The 22,674-nt window shown below is 48.2% G+C and overlaps 8 protein-coding genes across 8 annotated transcripts; 3 read left to right on the forward strand and 5 right to left on the reverse strand.

The window, feature by feature from the left end:
• Positions 1 to 973: 973 nt before the first annotated feature.
• On the forward strand, positions 974 to 4,766 carry FPOAC1_007122 (uncharacterized protein; the record flags this gene model as incomplete). Its single annotated transcript, XM_044851590.1, has 3 exons — positions 974 to 1,053; positions 1,135 to 4,017; positions 4,073 to 4,766. 3 exons carry the CDS (start codon positions 974 to 976, stop codon positions 4,764 to 4,766), a joined length of 3,657 nt encoding a protein of 1,218 aa, XP_044710302.1.
• A 260-nt stretch (positions 4,767 to 5,026) lies between these two features.
• On the reverse strand, positions 5,027 to 5,668 carry FPOAC1_007123 (uncharacterized protein; the record flags this gene model as incomplete). Its single annotated transcript, XM_044851591.1, has 3 exons — positions 5,027 to 5,191; positions 5,247 to 5,492; positions 5,549 to 5,668. The coding sequence occupies 3 exons, from the start codon at positions 5,666 to 5,668 to the stop codon at positions 5,027 to 5,029; spliced, it is 531 nt and encodes a 176-aa protein (XP_044710303.1).
• Positions 5,669 to 6,676: 1,008 nt separating this feature from the next.
• Positions 6,677 to 8,077, reverse strand: FPOAC1_007124 (uncharacterized protein; the record flags this gene model as incomplete). Its single annotated transcript, XM_044851592.1, has 3 exons — positions 6,677 to 7,605; positions 7,667 to 7,802; positions 7,856 to 8,077. The coding sequence occupies 3 exons, from the start codon at positions 8,075 to 8,077 to the stop codon at positions 6,677 to 6,679; spliced, it is 1,287 nt and encodes a 428-aa protein (XP_044710304.1).
• A 1,926-nt stretch (positions 8,078 to 10,003) lies between these two features.
• FPOAC1_007125 (uncharacterized protein) lies at positions 10,004 to 11,578 on the reverse strand (the record flags this gene model as incomplete). The annotated part of the gene is made up of 1 exon (XM_044851593.1): positions 10,004 to 11,578. The coding sequence occupies one exon, from the start codon at positions 11,576 to 11,578 to the stop codon at positions 10,004 to 10,006; it is 1,575 nt and encodes a 524-aa protein (XP_044710305.1).
• A 333-nt stretch (positions 11,579 to 11,911) lies between these two features.
• On the reverse strand, positions 11,912 to 12,984 carry FPOAC1_007126 (uncharacterized protein; the record flags this gene model as incomplete). The annotated part of the gene is made up of 2 exons (XM_044851594.1): positions 11,912 to 12,776; positions 12,836 to 12,984. The coding sequence occupies 2 exons, from the start codon at positions 12,982 to 12,984 to the stop codon at positions 11,912 to 11,914; spliced, it is 1,014 nt and encodes a 337-aa protein (XP_044710306.1).
• Positions 12,985 to 14,127: 1,143 nt separating this feature from the next.
• Positions 14,128 to 18,139, forward strand: FPOAC1_007127 (uncharacterized protein; the record flags this gene model as incomplete). The annotated part of the gene is made up of 2 exons (XM_044851595.1): positions 14,128 to 16,609; positions 16,665 to 18,139. The coding sequence occupies 2 exons, from the start codon at positions 14,128 to 14,130 to the stop codon at positions 18,137 to 18,139; spliced, it is 3,957 nt and encodes a 1,318-aa protein (XP_044710307.1).
• Positions 18,140 to 18,710: 571 nt separating this feature from the next.
• On the reverse strand, positions 18,711 to 19,652 carry FPOAC1_007128 (uncharacterized protein; the record flags this gene model as incomplete). Its single annotated transcript, XM_044851596.1, has 1 exon — positions 18,711 to 19,652. One exon carries the CDS (start codon positions 19,650 to 19,652, stop codon positions 18,711 to 18,713), a length of 942 nt encoding a protein of 313 aa, XP_044710308.1.
• Positions 19,653 to 22,098: 2,446 nt separating this feature from the next.
• FPOAC1_007129 (uncharacterized protein) lies at positions 22,099 to 22,571 on the forward strand (the record flags this gene model as incomplete). The annotated part of the gene is made up of 2 exons (XM_044851597.1): positions 22,099 to 22,184; positions 22,253 to 22,571. 2 exons carry the CDS (start codon positions 22,099 to 22,101, stop codon positions 22,569 to 22,571), a joined length of 405 nt encoding a protein of 134 aa, XP_044710309.1.
• Between the last annotated feature and the right edge of the window lie 103 nt (positions 22,572 to 22,674).

Consider the following 22,674-nt stretch of genomic DNA (forward strand, 5'->3'; position numbering starts at 1 on the left):
ATCGATGCAATATTCCAAACTGTACGCTTCGGTTGATACGCTTACTAAGACCATTGTGATAGATCAAATTTATGGTCATGACGTAGTGTTCCAAGTATAAGTTGCAAACAGACCCGAAAGAACTACAGTGGGGGGGGTTTTGCTGCGTATTTACAGCTGTAAGGAGCGGCGATCTATGTGCAAAAAGAATATAAACCTGTTTTTTGCAAGACATTATCCTCGAAAGACATGCCCAGCCAACTTCTTTACAATGAATTAATTGCAAAACCATCTCACCAGACTACCCCTCCAGTTATGGCGCTTCGCCTTCCTATTGTAGTGCAAGTACCTGCTACTTACTACATCAAGTTAGTTTTGTACAAGATCGAAATGGGATTTGTTTTTTTTTTCCTTTTCTAATTTTCGATCTAGCCCTGAAAAATTGCCATAGGAAATATGTTCCCCATTTACTCTTGCTCCTCACCCTCACGGTTGAGGAAATACTTTCATCTGAGACGCCGGTGTAGATATAGTACCGCATTGATGCAAGGAAAACAAGGCACAACTGGGTGGCGAATACTGACAAATAGTGATTCTAGGTGATGATCCATCCTCTAAAAAAGTCAGAAAGGAATCATCGCGATCGCGATCCTCGACAAAGACAAATTACCTTTCCACTTATTTGAAAGATCAATCTCATATCTTGGATATGGAAATCTCAATTCAGCACAAGAATCTCGGTCTTGGGGGCTACGGGATTAACCGTTATCTAGTCTTAGTATCCATTGTGGCAAAGTTTTCTCCAGTGTGGCGTTGATCTAGATCTGGCCCCCCAACCCCATCCCATGTCTCTTGCCCTGGGACCAAGAGACACAACACTTTGAGTGTTCAACACTCTTCTACTCCGTCAAAAGGCCATCTCACGGGCTTTCTCTCCTCCCCACCTTGTATTTTTCCCTGATTCGATTATGCTTGTCGAGTTATCCGAGTCGGCATGACCACCCATTCGAGACCCAGGCCTATTCCGCCTCACAAGATTGTTTCTGAAACGATTCGCGAGAGGGAAGCGCTAAGGTAAGAATCTCGCACTTTGCTGTTGTCGCACGTCAATTCCTCTTTTCACTCTGTTGAAGAAATACTGATAGAAAAGCGTAGACATTGGCTTCCATTCCAAATTCCCGGAACCGTACAAGAATCTCGACAACCGACCCCGTCAAACGACCGACTCTCGTCCGCCAACGTCATTTTAACGGCCCTGACACAGCTCGGTATCTACCAAGTCGGCGCAGAACGAGCTTTTGTGTCGCTCTTCGACTCCGAGTACCGATATTTCATATCCGAAGCTACATCTGGCACATATTTACGCCCATCGGCCCCCAATCACGAATTCAACCAGCCATTCCAACTGTGCGGCACAGCTCTTCGTCGAGCCGATGATGCGTGCAATTATACCCTCTTGAATCACTTCAAGGATGACCCCAAAGTTGGAGACGCAAGTGTTCTCCCCGTCACGGTCGTGCCATACTGGGCAAATGAATACAGATTCAAATCTCGAACCCTCCCCGTACTGGAGTCTCTGGATTCCAGTTTCTACGCTGCTGTCCCAATTCGAACCAAACGAGGCATAAACATCGGCGTGTATAGCGTTGTCAATACATCGCATCGCGAATGGACCGAACCCAACTCTGACAGGTTGCGGGATATTTCCTGTACCATCGCCGACCACCTCGAGACAGAGAGTCTCAAGGCTGTCAATCGAAGAAACGCTCGTATGAGCAGAGGTCTGGGGTCCTTTTTAGAAGGCGGTTCGACTCTTACCGGCTGGCGTCTCGGAGCAAACACTAGAGATTTCATCGACGATTCTGGGTCCACCGAAGGGAACCTCAATTCGAAACAGCAGTCGATACAACAAGACATGGACGACGAGATCAATACGTCTGAGTTTTCCAACGATGATTCGCCGAAGCAAAGTCGCCGGCCTCACACACCCATGAGAAATGCGAGTCGCACAATGCATACAATGTCGGAGAACCGAAACCTTGGTAATGTCTTGTCAAGGGCCGCCAACATTATCAGAGAATCGGTCGAAGTTGAGGGCTGCATTTTTCTCGACGCAACCATGGCGGGCTATCGATCGAACAAAGCCAAGAGTACACCCAATGCCAGATCTGTAGGGCAATGGTCGTCAACAAGCAGTGATGACAATACTCAAGAAGATCTTTTCTGCGAAGTAAAGGGATTTTCTACTTCTGGAAACTCTAGCATTGACCGCACTCAAGGTCCAGAGGCACCGTTGATGCTTAGTGAGAAGTTCATGATGAACTTGCTGAAGCAATATCCTCAAGGCAAGGTCTTTATCTTCAGTGACGATGGTGAACTCCAAACGTCTGACTCGTCTTCTGATGATGTATTCCCTTGGATCTCGCATCCCCACCATCAAGACCGACAAGTTGGTCAAGACACACGAGCATCATCTGTGCCGCGTAACAAGACCCGGAGAAAGTCTGTGTCGCGCCAGCGCGAGGGTAAAATTATCTCAGCTGCATTTCCACGCGCGCGCAGTGTGGCTTTCTTCCCCGTCTGGGACCCGAAGCAAGAACGATGGCGCGCAAGTGGATTAATCTACACTAATGCTCCGTTTCGCACATTTACCGTCCAAGGTGAATTGAGTTATTTGACAGCTTTTGGTATGCTTGCTGCGGCTGAGATTATGCGACTCGAGGCTCTACAAGATGCCAAGGTCAAGTCAGACGCTCTTGGATCTTTGTCTCACGAATTGCGTTCTCCACTTCACGGGGTTCTGCTGGGTACGGAGCTAATGGCCGATACAAGACTCAATGTTTTCCAGACCAACATTGCGCATACCATTGAGACGTGCTCAAGAACGCTACTGGATACAATAGACCATCTCCTTGACTATTCGCGAGTTAATAGTTTCGCCAGTGGGGGCAGAAAGTCCATTGGCAGCCATGCGTCAGCAGATTCGCTGGGCATTGGCAAAAAGTCCCTAGTAACCGACTACTTTATTGATCATCTTGTAGAGGATGTGGTGGAGAGCGTTTTCGCAGGGTTTAATTTCCAACACAAGTCCATCAACCAACATATTACCCAGCAAAGACAAAAGAAGCCGCGGGCAGGCAGTGCTTCAAACTACGCAGATAATGCGGCCAACTCTGCCGCGGACTATCACGAGGCCATGGACCAGCTTACCCCCGGCATCTCGGAGAACAGGGGGTCCACATTTGCATTCGGAAATGTAACAGTGATGTTGTCCTTTGACGCTCAGTGCGATTGGCTGTTCCGCTTCCATGTGGGAGCAGTGCGTCGCATCGTTATGAACATTGTTGGCAACGCGTTGAAGTACACTCCAGAAGGTTCCATCAACATTACGCTCACACAACAAGTCACCTCCCTGAGACGTCGCAAGGCGGCGCCAGTCGTTTGCTTTAGGGTGACGGACACGGGCAAGGGCATCAGTGAGGAGTTCCTTCAGAGGTCCATTTTCAAGCCCTTCAGTCAAGAAGACGATTTATCGCCAGGGACTGGCATCGGTCTCAGTCTCGTCAAGCGAATTATATCACAATTTAGAGGACAAATCTCGATTGATAGCCAGGTCGGAGTTGGCACAGCAGTTACTGTTTTGCTTCCACTTGAAAAGCCTAAATTACCTGCTGAAGATGGCGTCTTCTTAGGCCCTCAGGCCGATTTTAGCGACCAAGTGCAGGATCTGGCGGGCCTTCGCGTCCGGCTTATGTTCGGCTCCACTGCTTCGACTGTCTCAGCAGATCTTCGCAAAAACTTGGAGCATACTTGTAGAGAATGGCTCAAGCTGGAGTTGCTCGCCCAAGATGACGAGTCTAAGAAGCCAGATCTTATGCTATGGACGCAGGACGCGTTGCCTCCCACGTCCGAGTTCACCCAGTCGCTGGCTCTCATTCCAAACGTTGTCATCTGTACGAACGCGGTGACTGCCTATGACAAAGGGAGGGAGTGTTACAAGGTCGGATGGAGAGGTATTTTCGAGTTTGTGTCACAACCGTAAGTCAATCACTGATGCAATATGGCGTCTCATGCTAATAACTCTGTCGCACAGCATCGGTCCAAGAAAGTTGGCCAAGACTCTGTCTGTCGCCTATAGCCGTTGGGTAGATGACACCGACCCTCTATCTGCTTCTCCTCCTTTCGACGATCCAGTGATCAATCGACCGCCGGTCTTTGGTCGCAATTCGAGTAGTTCGGATCCTCCGCAAACGAGCCCAAACGATACGAGCCATTCCACAACAAAGCCAGATTCGGAATCGCCACCTGTCGGGGACAATGGAGACTCGACAAGGCCTCCAATAGCCGCGCCACATCCAAGCGATCCAGGCCACGAGGCCTCAACAATACTCCTTGTTGAAGACAACCACATCAATCTCAAGATACTTGCTACATACATGAAGAAGCTCAAGTTGAGATACGACACAGCTGTCAACGGGAAGGAGGCAGTGGAAAAATACACACAGTCACCGGGAAAATTCCTTTGTATTCTACTGGACATCTCAATGCCCGTCATGAACGGTTTTGAAGCCGCACGGCAGATCAGGGCATTCGAGACACGAGAGAAAATTGAGAATGGTGTCCCACTATTTGTAATTTCCGGTCTTGCATCCGAAGAAGCGCAGAGGGAAGCGTACGGGAGCGGCATCAACTTGTTTCTTTCCAAACCAGTCAAGCTTCAAGTGCTGGGGGACATACTCAGAGAGAGAGGCATTTTGGATTCAGGAGATAAGAAGGTTGGAACATAAACGTATATATTTATGCTATAAACAAATAGAGTTTAGGAATAACATGCCTCCCGTATACCGGATGTTGCCGTGATGCGTTAAATTGTTCCTAAAGTAAATGTTGCGCCACTAATGCATGTTATTTCATTACTCGTTTCTCTGAAGTGCCCCCCTTGTTTATACCGCCATTTTACTCCGTACCCAGCCAGACTTGTATGCTTAACAGGAAAAAAGGAAAATGAAAGATAAAAAAGAATCTGAATGTGCTCATGTGCGCATGATTATCCACTCTTGTGTGTTATATCCAGTCTGGCCCTCCTTTTCGCATACACGAGACCGCAAAAATTACAGAACGAACCAGGACCGAACGGCCCCGTCCGCCATTTCGGTGTCTCCGTCGTATTACAAATTGAGCACTTGCGGGGCTTGATGGACTTGGGCAGCTTCTGCAATCGCTCGTCAGCAAAGGGTCAACGAAACACTATCAGAGGGTTTTCTCACCTCGTGCAGTTCTACCTTTGAACCACGCACAGCTCCGTTGTTGTGCGCCCGCAGCACTGGATATAGATTGTCTTGTGCCACGTCTGTTCCCACGCTAGCTTCTAGACTCGACGATGTATGTGTTCGTTTACGTGTGGTTTTCGAGGGGGGGTTGGCGAGGGAGGACGATATCGCTGGTGTTTGGAACAAGGCAACTTCGCAAAGGGGTCTTCCTAAATCTCGGACATCTCGTATGGAGTATTGATCCTAGAATGAAACGTTAGAGTTGTGGTTGCAAACACTGCTGTCGAAGTTACACTCACAGGCAAGTCGTCAATGTTGTGAGGGAGCGGTGAATAGGCAGCTTTTTGACTCTCTAATCGATAACCGTGTCTACAGCCTGGACCAGTATGAGGCTGAGAGAAAAGGATAGGCAACTCCATGGTGATTGGATAATCGATCTGTGGCTATGGCTGTAGTGGTTGGTAGGGAAGATGAAACTGGGAATTCAGAAATGCGATGATGGAAGGAGCGTCGATCTTGAGAAATCAGGCTTTACTTGGGGATCAGAACTTGTCTATATACTGTTGATCAGTGTGGCTACTGAAAAGAGACTAAACAGCGGAGAGACCCTGCACAACTTTTAGGAATCTTTGACCAGAGAGATCTTGGCACAAGACCCTGAACACCACAAAGAGAGAACACACAAAGAGAGAATGTGGTTGCACAGCAGCACCAAAGACATAAAGGTCAGGCCGAAATATCACGGCATCATTATTGACTCAAACACCCTGATTTAACTGTCTTGAGATTACAACGGACGTCCCTCCCTTGTACCTTATTCGTTCTTTCTACGCTGTTGTGCAGATAACAGCAGCAAGTGGAGATTAGATGAGTTGCAGAGTTGTCTTAGCCTTTGAGACCATCACGTACGTGGTGGAGTTATAGTCAAGCCACATGTAACTATAACCCCAGCTATCCTGGGCCCTGTTACCCACTAAGGGTCCAGTTAGTCCCATAATTAGACAAGATTTTACTCTTCTACGTCATTATCTCAAACTGTCGCGTCGGAGGCCGCTCCAATCAGAGAGAAGGGCATCGGGATCTCTCCGTACTTGATGAACCAATCATATAGAACCAAGACTCACACATGGTTAGCAACTGCTAACACCGGGAATAGTGCAACAACTGTCACATGATACATGCAAATGCATAATTATTAGACGAAGCATAACTCCTACCCTAGATGAAAATACACAAACTCAATAAAAAGCAGAAACAACTAAATTAATAACACCGTAAGTGCATAACAAAAATAAAGAGGTTACAATTAGGCAGTCAATTGTATATGTAATATATATTATAATTGAAGTTACTTTGTCTGCTACAGCTATACAATTAAACACCCACCTAGTTACACTTCAGATTTAACAACATCTATAAAAGTCCAACTAAGCAGAGACACAGACGTAATACTCTGCCCACAGAGCATTGCAGCCAGATCCAATAGCAGGGTTCCACTTGTAAAGTTGAGCCATAGTAACCTTGTAAGTGCTCTGGAGAGCAGCACATGTAGTCGACTTGTTAACAAGGTGGAATTTCTTGCAGTTTTTAACCATGCCAGACTGAACTGGCGAGGGAGTCGAGCCGCTGCTGGGAGGGTTTGTAGGAGTCTGCTGACCCACAATACCAACACAGACATTGTACCCAGCCCACAATCCCTTACAGTCAGTACCAACAGGGGTGTTCCACGCAGCAATCTGAGCCATAGAGATCTTGTAATAATCCTGAAGAGAAGCACACGTAGTGGTAGATCCAACCAGGGCGAACTTGTTACAGTTTGCGTGGATAGGCTCTCGGATGGGCGAAGGTGTCGAGATGCCGTTGGCAGGCTTGGTTGGAGAGGGAGCGGGAACGTTGGTGGGAGGCTTCCAGCCGACAACCGAGACACAGACGTAGTACTGAGCCCACAGACCGCTACAGCCAGAACCAACAGCGGGATTCCACTTGAAGATCTCGGCCATGGTGATCTTGTAGTAGTCCTGAAGAGATGCACATGTGGTAGTAGAGCCGACAAGAGCGAACTTGTTGCAGTCCTTGACCATGTTGGGCTGAATTGGCGAGGGTGTCTCAATACCGTTTCCGGGAGCAGGCTCGGTAGGAGTACCGGGTTCGAAGCCAATGATGGATACACAAGCATAGGCATTGGCCCACATGGAGTTGCAAGCAGATCCAATACCACTGTTCCAGGTTGTGAACTGGGTCAAGGTGATACCGTATTGAGCCGCAATGGCAGTACAGCTTGCATCAGCCTTGACCAGGTGGAACTTGTTACAGTTGCTGACCATGCCGGGTTGAATACTGGCAGGTGTCTCAATACCTGCAAGCCAAGAGTTAGTACGCATACATGATCGAAGACTGAATCTCAAAAGATGCCTTACCGTTGGATGGCTTGGTAGGAGAAGGCTTTGAGGGTTCAGGTTCCTCGGGCTCGACTGGCTCTGGTTCGAACATGGCCTCGACACAGTACGATTTACCAACAGTCATGCCCTTGCAGTCATCCCCGAGAGAAGGGTTCTATGAACCAAGAATGTCAGTCAATGCAATTCAAAATGAGTTAACAAACATACCCATCTCTTCAACTGCGCACTGGTAATCGAATTACCAACGAGGACGTCCTCGCAAGAGGTTGCCTCGAGATAGTCGTGCCACCAGGTACAGAACTCAGTAGTCTTTTCATCATGAGGGAGAGCTGGGGAGACACCATCTCGTCGAACAGGAGCTTTGGGAGTGGCAGCGGCTTGGGCCAGCTGAGCACTACCCAGAAGAACGGCAAGGAACTTGGCGTGCATTTTTGTTAACGAAAGTGTAAAAGTTGAATCAACGAAGGACTGAGGTTGGATGTGAACCGTGACTGAGGTGAGGACGGAACTATGACAGAGCTGCGGTTGGAGCTCTATTTGAGGCCATTGCTGTGGATAATGTTACACTTGGAAAGAGACTGAGATAGACAATCACGTTTTGGGACGGTCTATCGAGAGTATTCTTGGCGCGTGAATTATCCCTAGTGTCGATGACGCCAAGCATCAGCTCGTCAGATGAGTTCTAGGTCTAGACTTGCAATATAAAAGTACTGCCGGTATAGTCCGATCAAGTCTCTATCCACCCCAAGGCAGTGCACCAATAGATCGACAAGGCATCGCTACAGGGCTAAAACGAAGCCACTCCGTCTGACGATTTGACTCAGGAATCTGACATGCATGGTAACATTCACGGGCCAAGAGTCTCTTTTTCGACGAACAAGTTCAGCTCACCTGCGGAAGCATGATTGCCGTGGGTCGACCCGAATCCTTCAACTAATTTAGTACTGGAAAAAGTTCCGTACCTCTATAAATGGTAATATGCCGCGATCAGTTCCTGCAGGAAAACAACCCCTGCGTTGCGTGGTTCCGATTGCTCGCTTGATAGAACATGATGTGGTCAATGCTACTGAATAACGAGTCTAGGTCTTGGTCTTGGCAGGGACAGAGTTTTTCTTACAGGGATGGTATATTTGCAAGAGGAAACATCCGGGCTGGGATTAATTGATGAATGTAACGTTGAGTTCGAGAATAATCTCATCCAGTGGGTAGGATCAAGATCCTACATCGACTTATAGCCCCACAAGAATAGAGTTTTTGGTGCAGACATAAGGGGCAGTGAGTATTATTTTCGCCACAGCAGAATTAGAGCATTGTGACAAGAGCCTATCAATGTAGCATGAGTATCATATTGTGTTATCCCACTGTCTGCGGTATACTAGATCTCGAGAGAAAAAAGGATGGTTTAAGCATCACCCCAGAAGTTCAACGGTAGAGAAACCGGTACCCTTGCCTTGAGTGAAAGATGGAAGAAAGCCACTAAAAAAAGAAGCTTAAAGGCTGTAAATCTTAGCGTTCGGTTTCGATGGGCTAACAATCAATCCGACGGGCCGAGGCTAGCTCCCCCCTGACTACTGACGCCAAGGGTTGTGCCGTACCTGACAGGGAGGGGCGGGCACGCACGCACATGCAAGGGCGAAGCAGCAGTCTTGTCTGCATTATCAGATTAAAATCCAGGAACGTGGGTCCTAGTAAGACCTAAACTAATGTCATTTCGAGGCACATTCAAAGGGAAGGGCCCTTTGTCCCGACCTGTTCGCCTAGAAGAGTATCATCCTAAGAGACGGAGACGGAGTGACTATGATACCCTGTCTAGCCTGTTCACACTTGTTTAGCCTATCAACTTGTGGCGAGATTTACCACGTCGATCCACTTTGCCATGGGTATGGCTTACGCCCAGCCTTATGACCCAACTTTATTTATTACTCTATTGTTACGGAACCGTGATCATATGATAGGATGGTCCAAAAAGAAATGGAGTATTGTTTGTAGTAAGCTGGCCAAGCCGAGGCTCGGAGCTGTCTCGGTTGGAATCGCAACGGGTTGAATATCCGTGATTATCGCCACTCACAAAGGCCTCACTCACTCGGATACTCAGATTTGATCATGTCACACTGCACATGTCAATTTTGCAGATGGAGAAAACGGCATCATGGAAGTTGTGGTTAAACTAAAGGTTACCCTATTGTGAACTATCTAGTCTAGGATTTTGTCACGGCTTGTCCCCGCATTACTTGCACTGGTCTAATAGTGGAAAACGCGTCGTTGAAGTTATATTTTCTGAATAAGAATATTCACGAACGAAATAGAAGGAACTGGATTAGGCGCAGAAACATTCAAAGACTAACAAAACAGCAGCTATTCTGGTGATACCTTCCCAACGCCTTGCCAGACCCTGATCTGTACAAGGCCAGTACTAAGCATCTCGTCCCATTCACTGTTCGGCACCCTACGCTTCTCAACACTGTCCCGAATCTTCCCTTCATGCTCATCAACCACTGTGATTTCTTTCGTCTGCATCAACTCCCGGTAGTAACTTTCCTCACACCTTCCATCCTCCACATCAATGTCCTTTTCCCTTCCACGCTTCTCCTGATCCTCACGGTAGAACGGGTTGGCAGAGAACTCGGAAGCAACCACCCACAGATGCCAGCTCGGTTCTGGATCAAGCCATTTGTAAAGACTCTCATAATCGCAGACAATCGCTGCTGCTGCGATCTGCCTCTTCATCTCTGGTACGTGCTCAAGCAGGAGCATAAGAAGATTGCGATCTGGACGTAACGGCCACCAGATGATGTAGGGCATAGGGACTCCAGTGGGCCAGCCGTTTTCAAAGGCAGATAGGTCGTTGATCATGATGCGACGTGCCATTATCGCTCGCTGGAGATCCCATACGTATGGGGCAGACTTGGCGTAGATGGTGTTGTTCTTAATCTGGTCCGCCCACCAACGAGCGTACATGGTGTGATGCAAAATACCCCGGACTACACACTCACTATCTAGAAGTGTCAGGGTCCTTCCAGAGTTGGTGAGCCGAGCATAACGCTCAATGTTGCCGTCATGAGCGGCCATCTGTATTAACAATGTCTTTTTCACCGTCGGTAGATCCTGACGCAGAGGAGTGTACAGTAGCTTTGCCTCTTCGTCAGACAAAATACTGTAACGCTCCTCCAATTCCTGGTCCTCAAGACCAATATGCATGTCCTCTTCAATGCATGGAAGGAGGTCTTGTTTGCGGCTGTTCTTGATGCCTTGTCGAGCTGCCAAGCGCCAGCGCACTTCGGTATCACCGTTCAGATACGCTGGACATTTATAGTCCTCAAGTTCAATGGAACGTGTGCAGTCATCCATGATTGCGTAGCGATGTTTAAAACCCATGATCTCTTCATAGATGAGCTTCGCACCCTCTGCTTCGCTCTCTCGTGCCTCTTCAGCAATAGAAACTTCAGGTAAAAGGTCAAGTTCGTGAAAAAGAGCGTAATAGCCAGCTGCAGCACAAGCACGACCGACTTGGTAACGCATATCGGGGAATTTGGAAGCCAGAGAACGGTAAGTATCCTCAGTTGCGATATCGGGATACCATATACAATATGGATGCTCTTCCGGCGCCATCCGCTCTGGAATATCGTTACTCATGATGCGGCGAGCGTTGCGGGCTCGAGCGATCAGAGAAATGGAGGAGCTGAGGCGGGTGACGGGCTCACTCATGGCAAAGTCATAGTGCAGACGAATGCCACGAATAAGTGCTGCTCGGCTGTCACTGTGATCGAGGAGCCTCGGGACTGCATCGCCGCGAATGGCTTTTTCCTGATCTGGTTGAAGGTCCAGGTGATTGTTAGACATTTTGTCTTTCTTTTTCTGTTGGCTGATGGATGTTGAGGTGAAGATGCCAAACTTGTAAAGTTGGCTGATTTGTTTAGATATTACTGACATTGGAGGGATTAAGTATTTTGCCACTGGGCAGGGTTTAATTTTAGGCAGGTAACGCTTGTGGAAGCCCCCACAACTAGGGACAGGGGCATAACTGGCCACTGCTAATGTGTGTGTACAGTAGAATACAGCAATGAGTTGTCTCATGATAATCACAAACACTTGATCAAACAACATCAATTGTAAATTAACATCATTATCAGTTTTACACAACCCCCTCTATCCGTTCATATCCAATATCTAATAACAAAACCTATCACAAACTGAACTAAATACATCATCAACCAACCAAAGATGCAAATCCCTCTCAACAGTACTCACAGACTACATACCCATCTATCTAGAACAAGATGGAGGTTTAATGTTACCCAGTCTGTTACTAGCATTCTTATGCGCATCAGTCCACACCACCTTGGCCGCGTGGTGAGACACGTTCTGATCACTGTACCCAGGACCAGCATTCGCAAAAGCCTTATTTGCCACGTTTCCCAAGTTATCAGCCCACTTAACAAGACCTTCGATGCCATTGCTGACACCTGCTGCTTTCAGCTGTTTGTTAAGCGCATCAGGTTTGTTCAGGTAAGACTCTATCAAGTCCACCCTCTCGTACGTAGTCGCGCCATCAACAGGAGACGTGAGTTTGTTAATGACCAGGTCGTTGCGATTTATGCCAAGACCGTATGCCTTTTTGTCATTCGGAGTATTGGGCGGGTCAACTTGTCTGGTTATTTGCTTGATCAGCCATTCGTCAGCCTCTTGCTTGCGAAGCTGAACAATGTCATTGGAAAGCTTTTCTGTACGCATGTTTGTCTCGATCAGCCTTCGTTTCCATTTGTCGTCGTTGCCAAGATTGGTAAAGTAATCTTGGAACTTCTTGTCTACACGACCCACGAGCTCCATGTAGTTCTTGCTACGGCCACTCGTGACTTGATCGACATCCATAGGCTGAGCCCAGCCTTTGGTCTTGAGAGCATCGACAGCCTGCGCAGTCGTAGGCTTGCCGACGCCTTCACCATTGGGAGCCACAAGAGATTTGTCGACGTCGATAGGACTAAGCTTCTTCTCCAGGTCTGCCATGAACTCGGCATATGTCAATTTGCCGTCGGCCGTGTTGACCAAGGAGTAGTGCCTTTGGTTGGCCCATTTGTGATTCTTGTTCTGTTTGAAGATGACATCCTGCTTATCTGGCCCTTCAATGTCGCTGGGAAAAACGATGCCTCAGTACATGACATACATCCGTGCAAATACGGGGCTACTCACCAGAAAAGGTCGTACATCTCCCAGAGCCAGATTCTCTCTCGGGCGTGTGATAACTTGTTATCAACTGAAGCGCAATCGGCCAGTTGAAGAAGACCTAGGAACAGCCATCCTATGAAAGCCCAGTTAAGGGGACCAGCATGGTAACGCATGCTGTTAGTAGGTCAATGAGGTGTCCCTCAAGCAAAGAAAAATAACGAGTGTATGAAAATGAGTGAAAAAGATAATGAGTGACTGGGGAGCAAGAAAGTAGAAGGGACGGGTGAGCCTAGGCGCCCGTAGCTATGAGGGTTTTAAGAAAAAGTCAGGCTCAATCATATGTCTCGGAGTAGATACCAGGGCCAAGATGTTTTAGCTAACAGCATGACTGGGTTGACACCCCTGGGACCATGGTCTCGTACATCCCCATTTCTTAACCCTCAGTCAGATGTATTTTTGCTCAGGCTAAAGATAGAGCAATCTCCGTCAAAGGATCAAGTATAGTAAAGGAATGCACCGGTTGATTATCGTCTTGGCTTGATGCAGTCTGACTAGCAGGTGGAACAGGATGCCATCTCACTCTTGCAAAACTCCGTTTCCATCTCTCCTCAGTTCTCATGCATGGTGCTATGTGGTACATGTTACTCTGCAGGATGTAAAATCTCGTCAGATAATCAGCTGAACTTGGCTGCAGCGTGATTTCAGGGGTCGCAAAGGCTGTGCCGCCTGTGCCCTGCTCTGTCTATGACCATCCATGTCCTTGTCCAACACCCCTGCTCGCATCCCACGTCTGATGCTCCACACACATTGTATACCCTAGCCCCCATAAGCTCCCGTGCCTGGCAAGTGTGTAATCTAGAACTTTATTCCCCGATAGCCGGTCGGTAAATTGACTTTTTCAAGTTAGAAAGCCAAGAACCGCAATAAACATCAGAAGTAACCTTCGTGGAGTCAATGTCAGCACTAGAAGGATTGCACAATGCCCTGCCTCGGTGGGACTACGGATCACACGACGGTCTCGGCTGCGCAGTGTTGATCCGACATGCCGTTCATCTCCCCTTGCCTGCGATTTTTTAGAACTGTGAGACAACAAAAATCTTGCCACTGATGGATCAGTGAGGACCCTTACTTCTCACCACTCTTTTGGCGGTTGATGCAGTAGAGCACATGTCAGCAAGATATTAGCTCCGTATTAATTACAACCTGCTCGCCCTCTTTCGCTACTGTCCATCAACCAACACACTCGCTTCTTCTTCACTCATTCATTCATTCTTTAGTGTTTAATCTTTCATGGTGTTTACCTTCCCTTCTACACCATGAGGGCACACACCATCATTCCTTTGATTGGCATCCTAGCCGGCCTGAGTTCCGCCGACACCAGTCGTGGGAACAGCACTCGTTTAGGCCCAATTGATCAATCCAAACTTCAAAACTCGACCGAGCATGAGCTTGATCTCGGTACTACTCCTCTCGCTCCATATGGCGTGAAGCAGACTACCCAGGAGTGGGCGACCCCTCTTGTCGATGGTTGCCCTCGACTCTGCTCTGTTGCCGGGTCGAACGCTACCAAATGGACACACATCCACAATCCTCAAGACCTAGAAGGATGTGAAGCTCCTCTGCTCTTCGATATGAATGTGCACACTGAGACTGTCGAGACCATTCGTGTCTGCGCTCTCGGTGGCGCTGCCTCCTCCAATCCCTCCAAAGCAGCAGCACACTTGCGAGCACACCGAAGACATGCCAAGCGGGTAGACAAGGACAATAAGGATGAAAAGGCCTCAACTGGCCAGTGTAATTCTGCTCCCCTTTTCCCCGTTCCTGTTATCGTTACTTCTGGCATGCCTGGAGTGCTGAACGCCAGTGCCGATGTCACTGCTGCCGTTCAGGGACTCAAACAGCACGTCAAGTCCTCGTGCGGCAAGACTGTCCTCTTTTCCAAAGCAGGCTCTGCCATTGTTGGTCTTTATGTTAGCGCCGACATGGGATCTGTCGCTTCCACTACCATTCTTGAACGATTTGAGAAGGCCGCCAGCCAGGGCACTCAAATCATGCAAGCCTGCGACATCAACCCAGGAAACCCCTACACATTTGGTGTCTTTGCTGTGGACAAGCTCAGTGACTTTGAACTTGTACGAAAGAACGTCAAGACATGGGCTAGTGGTTACTGCGCGGCCATGCCCCTCACCAGACCCAAGGATGCAGATATCAAGGTCGACATCCCTGGTGGTGACCTCTTCATGGGCGTGTCCAACGGAACTTCCGTGGCCCAGACTGGCTTGGTCAGTGATCTTGAGGCTCGCGCCGAGTGCAAGACTACCAAAGTCCTTCAGGACGATGATTGCACCAAGCTCAGTGTTAGGTGCGGCATCCGAGGCAGCGACTTTATCAAGTTCAACCCTGGGAAGCAGAACTTTTGCGACACTCTCAAAGCCGGACAGGTGGTCTGCTGCAGTTCTGGAACGTTGCCTGACAACAAACCAGCACCTGATTCGGACGGTACTTGTGCCACTCACACAATTGGTCCCAATGACACTTGTTACGATGTCGGAGCTCCATTTGGTCTTGATGAAGACGATATCGCCGGCTTCAACAAAGCCAGCTGGGGCTGGGCAGGTTGCGGTAGACTTCAGCTCGGTCAAATCATCTGTCTGAGCAAGGGAAACACACCCATGCCGGCCACTCATGAAGGCATTGCCTGTGGACCACAGAAGCCAGGCACCAAGAGACCATCAGGATCCTTTGATGGATGGGATCTTGCCAAGCTTAACCAATGTCCTCTCAAGTCTTGCTGCAGCGGATGGGGATACTGTGGTACAACAACCGAGTTCTGTACCGAGTCCCCAGCTGATACCAAGGCACCGGGAGCCTTCAAGCTCAACACCAACGGATGCATTTCCAACTGCGGTACTGACATCGTGAACAACAAGTCACCACCCAAGGAGTTCAAGCGTATTGGTTATTTCCAGGCTTACAACCCCGGCCGTCCATGCATGCACATGGATGCTTCCGAGATTGCTGAGAACTTCAAGGAGATTACTCATGTTCACTTCGCCTTTGCTGGTATCACTGCCGACTACGATGTCAACATTCCAGAAGATGTCAAGAAACAGTTTGACATCTTTGACAAGATGGACGCTCCTTTCAAAAAGATTCTTTCTTTTGGTGGTTGGGCTGAGTCAACTGACGCCGCCACATTCCAGCGCTATCGCGATGTGGTCAAGCCCGAGTACCGTTCCAAATTCTCTGCAAATGTTGTCAAATTCCTGGAGAAACACAAGAGCTTCGACGGTGTTGACATTGACTGGGAGTATCCTGGTGCCTCTGATCAAGGTATTCCCGCTGGTGACAAGAACGACGGTATCTATTACACACGTTTCCTCACCGTGCTTCGAAACCTGCTGCCATCAAGCAAGTCTCTGTCCATTGCCTTGCCCGGTTCTTTCTGGTACTTGAAGCCATTCCCCGTTGAGGACATGGCCAAGATTCTGGACTACTTTGTTTTCATGACCTATGACTTGCATGGACAGTGGGATTATGGAAACAAGTTTGCCAGTCCCGGCTGTGACAATGGCAACTGTCTCCGATCCCACGTCAACCGTACCGAGACCCGCAACTCACTCAGCATGATCACGAAGGCTGGTGTTCCAGCCGAAAAGGTCATCGTCGGTATCGCCAGTTATGGTCGAAGTTTCCGCATGGCAGACAAGAGCTGCACGGGACCTCACTGTCTTTTCACTGGCTCATTCTCCGAGTCCGACGCTGAGCCCGGCCAATGTACCGGCACCGGTGGCTACAGTGAGTACTCTACCAGTCCTTGAATCATAGAATTATTACTAACGACCCTCTCTAGTTTCGAATGCCGAGCTAGACGAGATCTGGCAGATGGCGAGTGAAGGTGTTGAGGGTGTTGTGGCCAAGCGGTGGCACGACACCAAGACACATTCTGATATCATGACCTACGGTACACTGGGCAACGGCATGACAGACTGGGCCGCGTACATGAGCGACAAGACCAAGGAGGAGCGTGTGGCATGGGTCAAGACGCTCAACTTTGGCGGCACCACAGACTGGGCCATTGATCTTGCGGGTTATTTCGAAGGACCTAGCTTGAAAGATGGAACGTCCAACGGTGGGTGGTCCGACTTCAAGGCCGATGATCTCACCTGTGACTCGAACAACTGGCCAAGCACTCTGGAGAAGCTGGCCGAAAGCGTTGACAGTATCAACGGAAACTGCCGTTCTTTGGCTCTCATGAATATCCTCATCAAAGACCTGATTGCAGCTGTTGACGAGTACAAGGATGTATCCAAGAACTTCAACGACGCTTTCGGATGGTACGCAGACTGGGTCAAGGATTCTATCGACGACCGCATCGAAGAGTTCATGGCGCCAGGACGTGGAAAGGGTCTGAAGTACATGGACTGCGAGTGGAAGAGCAACAGAGGTAGCGACAAGGGTCGTTGCGATGAGACGTGGCCACCCGTTGCTCCAGGACCGGGTGCTGGGGCTCGTGTTGTATGGTACACCATGCGCGATGAAAAGGGCTTTTACGATGCTCTTCTCGCCGAGGCAGGTATCGAGAAGGACTGGGTTGAATGGGTCGAGCAGGACGCGCAAATGGACCCTTGCGTCTGTTTCCAAAACAACATTTGCTCGCCGCCTGGTTGTCAGATGGGTAACAACTACGAGATGCGCAACAACTGGCTGAAGCGTATCAGGGACAAGAGCAAGATCAAGGTCAGCAACCCCAAGGAGGTTATTGACGAGGCTATTCCCTCTACCGACGAGTTGATCGCGGTTGCTATTACTACATTTACCAGCATGAGACTTGGTAACTCGGACGCTGATCCAGCTGATATCGTCACTTCATTCAGCATGCCCATCTTCATGATGCAGGATGCTTCCAAGAGCATCAAGGAGATGAAGGAGATCGGTGAGGATATGAAGGAAACGCACACACGAAACCTAATCATCAATATCCTGACCATCGTCTTTGCCGTTATTCCTTTTGCCGGTTGGGCCGCGACCGCACTTGGAGGAGCTGCCCGCATTGCAACTGCTGCGCTCATTGTGGGCGAGGCAGGCAACTTGGCCATCAGTATCGTCGAAGTTGTCGACAACCCATCGTCTGCTCCCTTTGCCATCTTGGGTATGTTGATTGGCGCCGCTGGTCTAAGGGGAGGCATGGCGCCTGCCAAAGCCTTCAAGAATGCTGCCGACGCGAGGAGGGCTTTGAGCGCGAATGATATGATGGCCTTTTCGCAACAGTTCCGTGATAAGGACAAGTTGGTACAGAACATCATCAAGTCTTGCGCCTTTAGGTAAAGACTTTGAAAGACCTGACATATCAAGGAAGAGGGTGTTGTTAGCTAGCGAGGGCTCGATGAAAAAATATCTTGTGGGATTGGACGAAACTTGAGGTAGATTGTTTATGAGAATTGCTGTGTTGCACAGGTGAGGAACGTGGAAGAAGACAATTCATGGGTAACTTGTCGTTTGTATCATTATAGCACATTACATTATATTTTCTTTGTCGGCATCATGAGCGCCTTGTTCTATACAATTTAACTGCATGATAACCAGTAGTCCCTTCTTGTTGATAATGATTAATCCATGAGTCAACATGTCTATTCGAAAGAAAATCAAGCGTTGAGATTACTTTTCAAACATATCATTTGCCAATAAAGTCTTTTCAATTACATATACTAGCTAGTTTACATTCGCTCCATCGCTCATTCTCCATCATTAACAATCTTCCTGTTTATATCCCGATCTTCCTTGACTGTCAGCCACAAGGCCGAGCAGTCACATCCGATATCATTATCCACAAATCCTTTTACCAGGGCGAGCTCAGCTCGATGTTCATCGCTGTTGGGTATCATTCGGAATTGGCTTCTTATGCGAAGAAACGGGTGGCGCGGCGGTTGTTGCGGTTGTTACCAGTATCAGCCTCGGTCTCATCCTCATCTTGAGCAGCGTCTTCGTCGTCAACGTTGTCATTGTTGTCATTGTTGCCTGTGTTGCCAGTGTTGCCAGCGTTGTTTCCAGCGTTGTTACCGGCGTTGTTGCCGGCGTTGTTGCCGGCGTTGTTGCCGGCGTTGTTACCGGCGTTGTTGCCAGCATTGTTACCAGTGTTGTTGTTACCAGTGTTGTTGTTACCAGTGGTGTTGTCACCAGTGTTGTTGTTACCAGTGGTGTTGTCACCAGTAGCATCACCAGTGCCATTTGTCTGAGCCATCTGAACAGGGACAACACCTCCAAAGGGACCAGCACGAGCGGGGTTTTGACACCTCACAAGACAGACATTGTCCTCACCAGCAACTGTACCAGTGCAAGTCTGTCCAGCAGGAATTGATGCAACGAGAGGAAAGTCGCCCATCTCGCCATCACGGTTTCGGCCACGGTCGTTGCCCTCAACATTGGTAGTGACAGGGATGTTATCCCAAGAGGTACCAGTACCATCCGAGTTGATCATGCAAGTGTAAGGGCCAGCGCCATCAGAGTTGACTTGATGGATAGTCATCTCAAGGCTACCACCAGGGTTGACTTGAGGAAGCTGATCGCCAGTCTCCTCCATGATGTCGAGAGTACCCTGCTCGACATTGTTGTCACCACCAGCGAGAGTCTCGCCAACAGTGTCAGCAGAGTCGCCGCGGAAGCGAGTAGCGTCGGTCTGGAAAGGGCGGCGTCGGGTACCATCACGAGGAGTCGAGGTGTCAACACCGAGACCCATGCCAGAGCCACCAGCATCGCCAACGGCGTTGATGATGAGACTGTGAGCAGCTGCCAAGTCGGCAGCGACGAAAAGGGCAAAGACGGTGTTCTTGACGTTAACCATTGTGATTATTGTGAGTGTCGGTGAGGTAAAAGGGTGGGATGGTCTGATTAAAGAGGAAGAGGCGGAACACTAAAAAGTAGTTGTGAATAAAAGACCTGACCGGCAGGAGGAGAAGATGAGTAGGAGAGAAGAGTGGTTGTTGTGTTTGTTGAGTTGTTGGTGATGATTAGAATTGACAATGGAGAGACAATCAAGGTCCTTATATAGAGAAATCGAGCAAACGTTTTTCTGTATTGATAGCCATATCACCATTTACATTTTCCTAGGAGGTTGAAGCCAAGCAAAGTCGCGACACAACCCGAGACGTCCAAGAGGTTCAAAATGGCTATTTTGGAGCTTCAGAAACATATCATCCACAGACAATTGACATGTGCTTGGACTCAAAGTCAGTCAAAGAAACATATCACGACACAAGCTCAATTACGCTTGGGCCTTCACAGCCAAGACCCGGAATGCTCGTCTGCCGGCGAAACCCACCAGCACAGCCTCTCTTAAACGAAACGTCAAAACGGCTTGACTAACCATTGACCACTCACAAATAGTCAATCTAGCTTAAAACGTTAAACGCATTGATCACTAGAGAGCTCCGCCTCACGGATCATGATCGACAACTGGCATCACAGTTGTCTCACAGCGGGGTCAAGTGAAACCCAACACCAGTTCTGTATTATCCTTGAAGAAATCGAGCGAGCGAGCGCCTGTCATGTTCGCCAAGATCCGAGATTGCCGTGATATAGAAATTCTTTCGTTTCAATCCTGAGGAGCCAATCGCATGCTGCGAATTGAGTTCTAGGGGTTATGAACCCCGCGGCAGGTCATGTTTCAGGAGGTTTGAGATCAAGAAGGCTGAGCACACGGAATACAAAGAGACTCCAAGATATCATTGGCGAATGCGAGAGGCAAAGAACTTATGTACTATACGATAAATATTATAGTGTTGATAACTTGACATGGTGGTATGACCTACACTTGACATACCCTATAGTCGAGTGCCAGCTAATAATCCTAAGATTTACAAACTGATATAAGCTACAGACAGCATAATGAAAAGGTTAAATAAGAAATATATATAAATGTAGTATTCTAAGTCTTCATAAGTGCTATCGGTGATAATCAACATGCTTGGTACTGTCAAAGGACATTGTACATAATGATCTGTTAAATGTTTTTAAATGACTTTTACAAGTGTGGAAATTGGATCGATAGCGGCTGTTTGATGAATGCAAGGGGGTTAGATGTTGCGTTTTCAACACTATGCTTAACTGTAGCAGCTTGATTCATTATCCTTGACCCTTGCACCAGCCCCGTGCATTATTAAAACATATCTAAAGATAAGATACAAGATAAGATATGAGATAAGATAGAGCTTATTCTTTAGACAAGAGTGTTAGACAAGGCTCTTTCGAGCGATACATTGTCATATCTACGGATATGCAGAGCATAGATGAGCACAATGGGAAACAAAAGCTAGACGTTGGTGTATTTCTTGAAGATTGTAACACTTGTTGAAGAATAACTCATCACCCTGCAAACTCTAAACAAGTCCTTAAAACTATACTAGCCGCGTGTCATAGTAGAGTGATAATCGAGACAACGGAGACCTGTCCAGCCTAGATAAATTTGCAAGTTCATCACTATGATATCACATCTGGAGGTCTGATTATTCACAGACAGGAACGTAATCGTAATGTGTAAGCCACTGTCTCACAGTTATTGCTTCAGCTGTAACTATCACATACCTCGGAGACAACAAGATCAGCAACTGCAAATGACTAAAGGCGGTGGCTTCATTGAGGTACTCGATGGAACTGATGCTTGCATAGCGAATTCGCTTGCTATGTGGTATCTTTCAGTAAATGTAATTGCATTATATCCAAGTAGTGGCTGTATGTACTCTTGGCCCTGAGGGAATTGATTGAATATGTATCCATTATCACTCAGCACAGTATTGCTCGGTATTTGTGTAACCATGGCTCTAGAGGATAGTCACATATGTGATCCAGAAGCGGTAGATTGGTGGCTGGCTGCAAGGCCAAAAACACTCTTGTGTTACGCAATCTCGACGTGGGGAATGTCCATCGTCATGCTGATTCGTATTAATCTCCCCACATCTTCAAACACCACCAACAGATCAGTCTGCAGTTGGATTGAAGGCGCTCTCGTGGCTTGGGGACTCTGATGGCAGGATAGAGGCCGATCAAACCCTTCTCCCTTCAACAGGTATGACCAGGTGATGGAGATAGGGAAGAGAGGAAGCGTTGGAAGACTTGAGGGTTAGCCAGAAGCTGTCATCTGCGCAACGTGGCTACTGGTCAAACGCGTATAAAAGGAAACATGTCGTCCTCCCATTTATGAGACTACAGACAACTCAAACTCATCACTCTTCTTCATCCATCCCATAAGCTCTGCACTCCATTAAGAACGCTTCATCAACCCACCATACACAATGGCATACGGACAGTGGGTCTACATCATCATCCAGAGCAAGATTGCTTCTGGTGAGATCTCTCTCAAAAATGTCAGCCTCAATTGGTATGTACATTCTATCACACAGGCTAGTCGATGTTCTAACCGAAGCTGACTTCTTTGGCCACCATTAGGGGAAAATTCTATCAGTGGGATAACAAGGATCAAGAGATCTCGACCGACGATGTCCAGAAAGTCGTCATCCCATCCAACAAGTCGGCCGGTGTTGCCTCTTGCGGCAGATCTGACGCGTCTTCTGGAACCGAGGGCTCGTTTGACCTCTATGATGGCGACAACAAAATCTGCAACATCTACTGGGACTGCCCTTGGGGCAGCAAGACCAACACTTTCACTGTCGGCTCTGTTGATGATGACTACATGGTCCAGGCCACCGGCGCCAACTTGGATAGTGGTGCTATTGGGACCGTCACGGTCAAGGTCGCTAAGTTCTAGGATTTGATGGTCACCCTGCCTAACTTCCACGAAGGGGAGTTTCCTGTAACATGGGCACATTATCAGTGTCAATGCTTCAGGTCCATTTACATTCTCTTAGCTT

The sequence above is a fragment of the Fusarium poae genome, chromosome 2 (assembly GCF_019609905.1).
Source record: "Fusarium poae strain DAOMC 252244 chromosome 2, whole genome shotgun sequence".
Classification (NCBI taxonomy): Eukaryota; Fungi; Ascomycota; class Sordariomycetes; order Hypocreales; family Nectriaceae; genus Fusarium; species Fusarium poae.